The sequence below is a fragment of the Perca flavescens genome, chromosome 1 (assembly GCF_004354835.1).
Source record: "Perca flavescens isolate YP-PL-M2 chromosome 1, PFLA_1.0, whole genome shotgun sequence".
NCBI classification, from domain to species: domain Eukaryota; kingdom Metazoa; phylum Chordata; class Actinopteri; order Perciformes; family Percidae; genus Perca; species Perca flavescens.
In genome coordinates this window covers 17,274,847-17,284,614 of record NC_041331.1, presented here as the reverse complement: position 1 = coordinate 17,284,614, position 9,768 = coordinate 17,274,847, and the positions used below count along the sequence as shown (strand labels likewise).

General features: G+C 39.7%; 1 protein-coding gene across 1 annotated transcript; it reads right to left on the bottom strand.

Moving 5' to 3' along the window:
- Positions 1 to 555: 555 nt before the first annotated feature.
- Positions 556 to 8,767, bottom strand: LOC114556247 (cell surface A33 antigen-like). The gene is made up of 7 exons (XM_028579162.1): positions 8,565 to 8,767; positions 5,297 to 5,466; positions 4,971 to 5,187; positions 4,240 to 4,404; positions 3,322 to 3,438; positions 3,057 to 3,183; positions 556 to 1,819 (listed from the first exon to the last, which is right to left on the bottom strand). The coding sequence occupies exons 1-7, from the start codon at positions 8,602 to 8,604 to the stop codon at positions 1,381 to 1,383; spliced, it is 1,275 nt and encodes a 424-aa protein (XP_028434963.1). The 5' UTR covers positions 8,605 to 8,767; the 3' UTR covers positions 556 to 1,380.
- Positions 8,768 to 9,768: the final 1,001 nt, after the last annotated feature.

Here is a 9,768-nt window from a genome sequence, read left to right as displayed (position 1 = left end):
AACAAATGCATTGCAAGTTACTTTTTAGTAGCCTACTGTATTCATCTGATGGCTGTGAATACTAGGCTACTTAAGCTATAGCGCGCTTTGGAGGAAGGTCTGGCAAAGCGAGACTACTTAGGCTATAATGTGACGAATGTAGCATGTATGCCTATGACTAAAGTAAAATGTCAAACCTTCGCCATCACAGAAAATAAAGCACAGGTGGTATCGTCCTATCGTTCTTTATGTTTAAAAATGTTACAATTTTATTTTGAGGTCTGAAATGATCCCATGTTAGACAATGTAACTGCATTGTGTAACTTCACGCAGCAGGGAGGCGCAGAAACACTTTTTCCAGACAATGGATGGTGGCGGTGATGGAGGGAAGGACCTTTTTAACGACTAAATTTATGACGAAAATAATCCAACAAATGACAATAATTAATACTGGTACCAATAGTAAAAATGTATTTCTTTACCCCTCATGTATCAATTTCATGTGTTTATATGAGAACAGCGGTTTTGCAGGTGTAATGTTGCCATCTAGTGTTCAGAATTCAATTTGCAAAAAGCTGTTTTGTTAATTTTATTTCAGCTTTATTTTTACAGTATATTTCATGATATAGAATGCATGTTTCACAACACAAATCCCAATGTAACCCTGGTAACATTACCATTGCGGAGATAAAATAATACCATTTGTAATGTACATTGTCTAATTTAATTGCATTTTATCATAAATCTCTTTATAAAATAATTCAAGATAAAACTGAGATTATTTACATTCCAAATTTAGACATTTATTTATTCATTTAAAAATAGATCCGTGGTGAAATTATTAATCCCAACAATCAGAAGAAAAACAAATGCACCAAATAGGACATTAAAACTGGTTAAATATCCATTTCTATAAAAGGATAGACATTACCTAACTCAAACAGAAATAATCCTATTAAGCGTAAAAAAAAAAAAAAAAAAAAAAAAAAAAGACAAAAAATGAAAGCCCTTTTAAGTGTGGAGGTAGCTTCCTAAAAAACCCAACTACCACTAGATACACCCAACAGCAGAGTAACTCAAATCAAAACAGACTTGCATTCTTATGTAACAAAGCAAACATTGTGAGTTTTAAAAAAAGGTAAAATACCACCTAATTTCTGTATCACACAGCTCTCTAAAACAAACTAATCTTTCCTCAAAATGGTTCAACCTCTCGGACGGACTATGCTTCCCCTTAATTCTAGTATATTTGTGGTGTTTCAGCCAATTATTTCAAAACAAGAGCCATGGAGGCAAAAATGTTTGAGCCAACCAGGCCACACCTTGAGTGCGATTTATCTGGCTGCTATTGGAGTAAAGTCAATGGAGAAGACAGAAGATGGCCGATACAGGTTGGAGGCTTTAGTCGTCGTAGTTCCTCCTCGGTGGCTTATTGGCTGGCACAGCTGGTCTGTCACGATTGCGCTCATCATAGCGGTCGTCATCATTAATACGACGGTCTCTGCGGTCATTGTAGCGGCGATCGTCGTCATAGCGCTCATTGCGGTCACTGTACCTTTCACGGCGGTCATCGTAGTCGCTGCGGCGGTCGTCGTAGTCGCTGCGGCGGTCGTCGTAGTCGCTGCGGCGGTCGTCGTAGTCGCTGCGGCGGTCGTCGTAGTCGCTGCGGCGGTCGTCAAGATCCTTGCGGTTCTTGTAGTCGCGTTCACTTAGTTCAACAGGGTTCCTCACACTGGAGTCAGAGCCCCGGGCGTCCTCCTGCCCATCGGCACTGGGACTCACACCGTTTCTAACCGGCTCTTTGAAAGTTGCCCTCTCCTCCTCCTCGTCCTCACGAACTCTGGAAAGTAAACATAACAGTCGTGCTTGTTGTTTTTGTGTGAAGGGTTTTCATTTGATTGGGTTTCCTTGGCAGAGTTCACCTGGAACAAAGCTTCCACCATTGTTGCCTAGAAACCGCCTCAGCTGTGTTGTTTTGGTTGGTAATCTTCCCAATTCTTGCTAAAGAAACGTGGCAACAGGCGACGTTTGTCTACAGCTGTGATATTTTACACTCTGCACTCCATCAATGCATGTAATCCTGTCAACAAATATGACTCTGTGACATAAATGGGATAATTGGGACATGTTCACATCACAAATGCTCAGGCTGCTTGTGTGAAGAGCGCAAACTGTTGCATTTTTTTTTTTACTGGAGATACAAAAAAATCTTTGACTCAGTAAAAAAAAAAAAAAGTGTGTTCATGTATAATGTTGACTTGCAGCTACTTTGTTTGCTCATAATTTCTGTTGATAGGCCTATAGGATTTTTGGAGGCGTTTATCTTAGTGATTAACAAATTTGACTGTGCCTATGAAGGCAGTAGGTCTATTTGACTTCTTCAATTTTACTGCAACAATAAAAGATTTTCTTGTAAATAAAATGTGCAGTATAAATAACATTTTGGCATTTAATATTTGGTATCTTGATTGACAGGTTATTGTTGATTTCTGTGTCTATATGTTCAAACACCTGCCTCGATCGGTTCGTAATTAGTTTACGTTGTGGGACATTGGTGTTTTAAAAGGTTTAAGTATGAAGAAAAACTGATCCAGGCAACGTTACCAGCATCTCACATGTTCTGTGAGGTAAAAATGTTTTGGTCACATCATGTCTGGTGACTTTGACTAGAGCATAGATAACAGCTTCAGTCCCTCCCGCGTAAACTTCAACAGGTCTGTCTGACGGCAAGGTAAAGCAGTGACAATATTCCAAATATAGCGTACACACATTCATTTTTTTAGGTGAACCATTAAGAGGCTTAAATACGTCGCTGCTGCCATCATCCACAGCCAGACATTGCTTAGCTTCCGTGCTTGACCTCCTGTCTGCTTTTCTACTGTAGGCATGCCGACCGCCATCTACTGTAATACACTAACTATGGATAAGTACCTCATAACCCACTTCAAAAAATCTGAGCTATCCTTTAAGCATTGTAAATGGGCCATATCAGATGTTCACATCACAGCATCTTGTTCATCAGTCAGCGCGAGTGTGTCTTTAAGGGATTAAAGACACACTCAAGAAATTTTTTTTACCCCATGGCGTATTCCTCGTCCTTTTTCTTCTTCCGACAGCAGCAGCAGTAGATGACGATGATGAGCACAATCAACGCAGCGATTACTCCACCAATGATTCCTGCAGTGGAGGCAATGTTCATGGAAGCTAGAAGGAAGACAAGTTGATAGAAGAGGAAGAAGAAAAGGATGCATATTATAATGCAGTGTTGTAAAGATGTGTTTGGTGGGAATACTAAGTTCCCAGACAGTTATGGAAAAGCTGCTTAAAGAAGGTTTCTCTCACGCGGCATTACTGCGAGGGTGAGGTTGTAGGAAGCAGAGCCGATCTTGTTTGTTGAGGTGCAGATGAAGAATCCTGATGTATCTTTGGAGATATTGTATAGAGACAGGATGCCTCCCTCTGAAAGACAGAGAGGCAGTCATACACACATCTCTTCTATAAGGAGGTCATTATTTTATATAGGACTACAAATTCTTGAGCTACTGCTCATAAAAAAATAAATAAATCCAAGAACGCTCAATCAATAATCAGTACTGTTTGCATTTTTCTTTTGATATCCAGCACCACTATGCAGTGTCACACCAACCCTTATTACAGTTTAAAAATTGTTTCAAACAACACTTTAGCACCCCAGGAAACTGTGGTTCCTGAAAGTATCATTGTATTTTAGCTTATCACAGATATTTGGTTATCGGCCTAGATGTTGGCTAATAAACAACTTGCAATACAGAAATGCCATATACAGTATATGTTTGAGGTCATTTCAAAAATAGTGTTCCCATTTTCATGAAATGTTTTTGTCCACAAGAGAGGACTGAGATGATTGTTTGACAGTAGTCACATTTCTTTAATAACCAAATCCAAGGGTTAGGGACTGCTAGGTGTTCTACTGTAAATCCCCAAATTTGCTTCCAACTCTTTGTTGGTGTTCAGAAAATCAACAGTGAACTGTGTCGACACTCAAAACATCATCACCATTTTAAATGTCTTGATTTGTGAGCGCTACACACCACCATGTGGTTCACCTTTGAACATCAAGCTGAGATTTGACTTAGAAGTCCGCGTGACAGAAGTTAAACTTACAGCTAGTATACCATGGTCGGTCTTTTGCAGAGGTAGGCTAAGTAAACCTTCATAGATTAAAAGTTGACCAATTTATTCTCCAGGATCGATAGTCCTGACAAAAAAAACGATACATACGGGCAGTGGCTCTGGGGGGTAGAGCACGAGGGTTGTTCATCGCATCTAGAGTTTGCCACGTATAAATGGGTGGCGGAGAGCCTTCTGCTGACAAACAGGTCAGGTTGATGTTCTGGCCATACTCGGCCTTTCCCTGGATCGTACAGATGGGCGTAGTTGGAGCCACTAGAAAGAAAACAAGGTGTAATTTGTCCTTAAAAATTACAATAAAACATGTCTAATGTAACTCAGTCAATCTAGATATTATAAAAAGTATAAATGCCTAAAGAATACAACACATACAAAATTTTCTTTTTAGAATGTCAATATAGAGAATGAGTGTTGTAACATGTCTATGCCACCTGGTAACAGTAGAGGCAAAATGGTTAAAACAGGAAGAGACCTTCCACATGCCTTTTTTTGCACTTCATTGCTAAAAGCATGATGTATTGCAATAGCTTACATTAGAAAACATTTAAATGCTTAACACAGTGGTTCCCAACAGGGGGGGCGGCAAGGTTCACAGCTTTTCTTAGACATGAGTAGGGGTGGCGCCAAGGAAAAAAGGTTGGGAACCACTGGCTTAACATGATACAAACAGAGCTGTACACAGGAAAATTCTTACAGTAGGCCTATATACACTACCTGCTATTATGCTGAATGGAAAGCCAGAATCATGGAACACACAACTCTTTCCACCCACTTTTAAACTATTAAATAGAATATTTTTTTTAAAACAAATTAAATGTTACCTAGAACCACCAGACGTGTAGTGGCGGTTGGTGTGCCCTTAAGGTCACTTGGAATCCGGGCATGGCACTTAAACAACCTGTTGTCATCTAGTGTGGTGGAGGATAGTTTCAGGTTGGCATTTGCCGTGGCAGCATCTACATCCAGGGACACCCGGCCTTCATACAGCGTACCAATGTCAGTACTTTGATCAGTAGAATAATAAGTGAGGACATCATCCTGTTACCGAACGAGAGCATCAGTTAAACATTAGAAACCGAAGATAAAGTTCTCCTAGCTGATAGATAATAGAGAATCACACAAACACATTGTAGTACTTTGGTCTGACCTCTTGAGCGCCTGGTGTGTCAGCCACAGCAGACCATGTGACGATGACTTGTTTGGGGGTACCAGTACCTTGGAATTTAATGCTGCAGGGCAGTGTGACACTCTTACCCCTGGCAACCTCATATACCACTTGCGGGATGGTCACAAGGATGGCACCAACACCTGACAGCACTGTCACAGTTTGAAAGAGAATAATAAAAGTAATGTTAATCTGACTGCATGACAACCTGTGTGTAAAATGTGCCTTTACTGTGAAGGATTCACCAGCTCGACACACACACACACACACACACACACACACACACACACACACACACACACACACACACACACACACACACACACACACACACACACACACACACACACACACACACACACACACACACACACACACACACACACACACACACACACACACACACACACACACACACACACACACACACACACCTTGTGCCACTTTCTACTTCACTACATTTCAGAGAGAAATATTGTACTTTTTACTCCACTTCATTCAGGGGCAGGGCACATAATTCTGGGCCCTGTAGAAAGGAATTCTCCATGGGCCCCTCCCTGAATCCACAGCTATGCATTCTAGCATCTTTTGGGCCCTCCTCACATGGGGGCCCTGGGTACTCAGTCCCATTTCCACTCCCAGTCCGACATCCCTGACTGCATGCATCTCACAGCTTTAGTTACTTTAAAATGCAAGTCAAATGTCTGCACACAAAGCACATGTTGCTTCTAAAATACAATGTTTAATTATAAGTTGAACTACCCAACAGTACAATTGAGCTGAATGATTGGCAGGTTACCCAGGAACGGTTTGGATTGTTTCTAAAATGTGAAGATATTTCTGCATTGAGTAGCCTACTTCTACTATATGTAACCTACATTTTCCCTGATGATACATACTTTTAATTGAAGGGGTGATAGAATGCAAAACCGATTTTACCTTGTCTTAGTTGAATAACGACAGTTTAGAGGGTAAATAGTACATACATAGAACCTCAAAATCCCATTGACACCTCTTTCCTCTGCAGATCTCAATTTGAAACTGCCTCTGAAAATGGGCGAATCTCAACCTCATTTGGCTCTAGTGTCAATCTTTGTCACGCCCAAACATTAACATAGGCTACACAACTGACCTGAGGTCAGGTAGTCTTCTGAATAGGTCACGCAGATCTCAGAAATTGTATACATTGTTCATCTGCTATTTTACCACTAAATTCACTTCTGAGACTTTTTTTTATGCGAGAAATCAAATATGTAGTGGTCAAATATGGACCGTTTTAAAATAAGGTGTTAATACAAAGTACCTATAAAAACAAGATTAATGGATTATACAATACAAATACAATTCCACTAAATTGTGAAAGGAATGTATTGTTGGAGTTTACAAGAATACAACATTAATAATTCCAGACAATGATTTATTTCAGTGGACACCTCTGACTACACCCATATTTAAAATCAAGCAATTCAACAGTATACATTTATAGATTTTATGAAGTAAAAGTCCCACATTCTAGGGTAAAATGATGTCAAATCTGAAATTTAAGGTGCTATAAAAGACTTTGCTCCATAGTTCCAGGCAATAACTGATATATTTGAGTACAGGGAATCACTTACTACACCCATACTGAAAATCAAACAATTTTACTGTTTAAATATCTAATGACTAAAGTATGGGACTTTGCTTCCAAAAATCTCCATATTTATACAGTAAAATTGTTTGATTTTCATTTTGAGTAAGTGATGCCGTGTACACAAATATCATCATTGCCTGGAACTATGGACCAAAGTCTTTCTACTGCACTTCCTGTTTCATAGGTTTAGTCATTTAAAAGCAGAAGTATGGGACTTTGCTTCAAAAATATCTCCATATTTATACAGTAAAATATTTGGATTTTCAGTATGGGTGTAGTAAATGATGCCATGTACTCAAATATATCAGTCATTGCCTGAAACTATGGAGCAAAGTCTTTTTAAAGCTCCTCCAGTTTCAGATTTCAAGTCATTTTACCGTAGAAATTAGGGGTGGGAATCACCAGAGGGCTCACGATACGATATCATCACGATACGATATTATTGCGATTCTAAACATACTGCAATATTTGGCGATATATTGCAATGTATTACCTTTTTTCCCCAACTTCAAAATTTTTCCCAATTTCAAATTATGTCCCCAAAGGAAAATGTTGTCAACATCTGTTTTATCTAAAAAGATACTTTTCTCTGTTTGTTCATCTCACTTCAATTTTATTGCTGCAAAATGGGATTGTCAAGCAGATAGACTGACCAAAACATTTATCATAAAAGATCGATACTTGGCGTCTGTGTATCAAAACGGTATTGCCACGAAAAATATCGTGATACTAGGCTACTGTATCGATTTTTTCCCCCCACCCCTAGTAGTAGTAGAAATGTGGGACTTTACCGCAGTCGACTGCGGTCAAGCCAGCCGAGATTTGACTTGTCTGTGCTGATCAGCACAGACAACTCAAATCTGCTATGCTTAGAACGGAAACAATTAATCGTCGGGGTTTGATGGTGTCAGTGTTGTCCTCACTCCTGCTGTTGCCCAAGACACCGTGAGTATGAACACACACAAATGACACATTTATCATCGTTATTGGTAGAAAAGAATTGTGGCCCACCTTCATTCTGATTCTGAGCAGAGGTCTAATCAGCCAGAATAACTCCAAACACCTGTGTGGGTGATCAGAGCCTTCTACGGAAATAAACGGATTATCGTTGGATATCTTTACATTTTGTACCGTCTGTCGAACAAAGCAAGACATTTTAAGATGTCACATTGAGCTTTGGAAGCATGTAGTGGCCATTTTTATAGACCAAATGCTTTAAATAATCAAGACAATAAGTGAAAATAATAGTTAATTGAAACCCTACTTGTGTTATTGTAAGCCTTTTATGATGATATAACCCTCAATTTTAAAGCAAGTCTCATTTGCTTATTTTAGAAACCAAACCATTAGATAGGGTTGCGTAAAGGAAAACAATAAAAGGTCGAGTCAAAAGCAATTTCGCTGATGTTGATTTCAAGAGATTCCATGGCTTCTAAATTCTAGTTTGCTTAAATTCTTTTGAATAAAGGGTAACTTTTCCATTAACCTGCATAAACAAGTTGTCTAGGCCTGTTCAGTTTCGGTCTGGTAGGCTACCTGATGTGTAAACGGGTGTGGCACTTAAGGTGCAAAAAGAAAGAAGCGAATGTCATTTCTCGCAGGAATAGGTCTACTCACCCAGAGACAGCACAGTCAAGGTAGCAATCCTCCTCTCCATGGTCAACACTTGTATTTCCTTAAACTAAATCACTGACTCTTCTGTGTCTGAGTTTTCTTTCAGATGAAACAGGGAACCAGCCGCCTGGTGCGAGTTTGCGCCGAAACCCTAGCGACTTGTAAATTGCGACCGATGGGTGGCCCGCCGAGTCTGGATGACTGACAGCGCTCCCAGCCAATCACTGCAGCTCCTGCGGTTCCCAAAAACATTCTTCATCCGCCCACCTGGCGTGTGACAGCTTGTCCTCTTTCCTGAGTTTTAAGTTTTTTACAGATCCTCCTTGCCTGAGACATTGGAACGCTGTTTCCAAATCTAACAAAAATGTGTCACAATCTGACATTTTAATTTCGAGCTCTATAGTTCAGATCGTCACCAAACCATAACAGAAGTGCCATTTAGTGTATATTCTCATTATGTATTATCTTTTTACAATACGCTTAATGTTGCAAAAGAGAGGGTGTTTAGGGATTGAAAAAACCAAACAGTTGACAGTGTGTGAATGGTGCAGCAAAAAAAAAAAAGGATCTGTGCTGTTGGAACAAGTGAACCGTTTAGTCCTGTCAGACTGGTTTGACGAGGAGTGGAGTTACCACCTAGAGGCAAACACACACACACACACACACACACACACACACACACACAAACAAAACAGAAAGAGAGAAACAACAGAGCTTAGGTTTCAGGAACTAAGCATCCTTCAAGATTAGTGTTTAAAATATTTAATTTTGATTATGACACTGCCATAACTTTGAACCTTATGGTTTGTGTTGTGTTCTACTACAGCACTGCTCAGTGGAGGTGAATGACTGTACATCTTTCTGCACACAAATGGGACAAGCCTAAAATTACATGCCCCCTAACTTTAATAACTTTCAAAATAAAAAAATAAAATTAAAAATATGCCCTCTGTCAGGGGTAGAATGTAGCAGAAATTCCAGCAACTCCTGGTGAATAAAGGAATAGTTTGACATTTGACAATACGCTTATTAAATTGGTTTTCTGGTGGGGAGTTAGATGAGAAGATCAATGCCAGGTTAGCTTAGCTTAGCACAAAGACTGGAAACATGGGGAAACAGCTTGCCTGGTTCTGTCCAAAGGTAAAATTCTAAACTTAAAGATGCCATAGGTAGGATTGTGAAGATCCAGGGCTTAGCCCAAAGATTT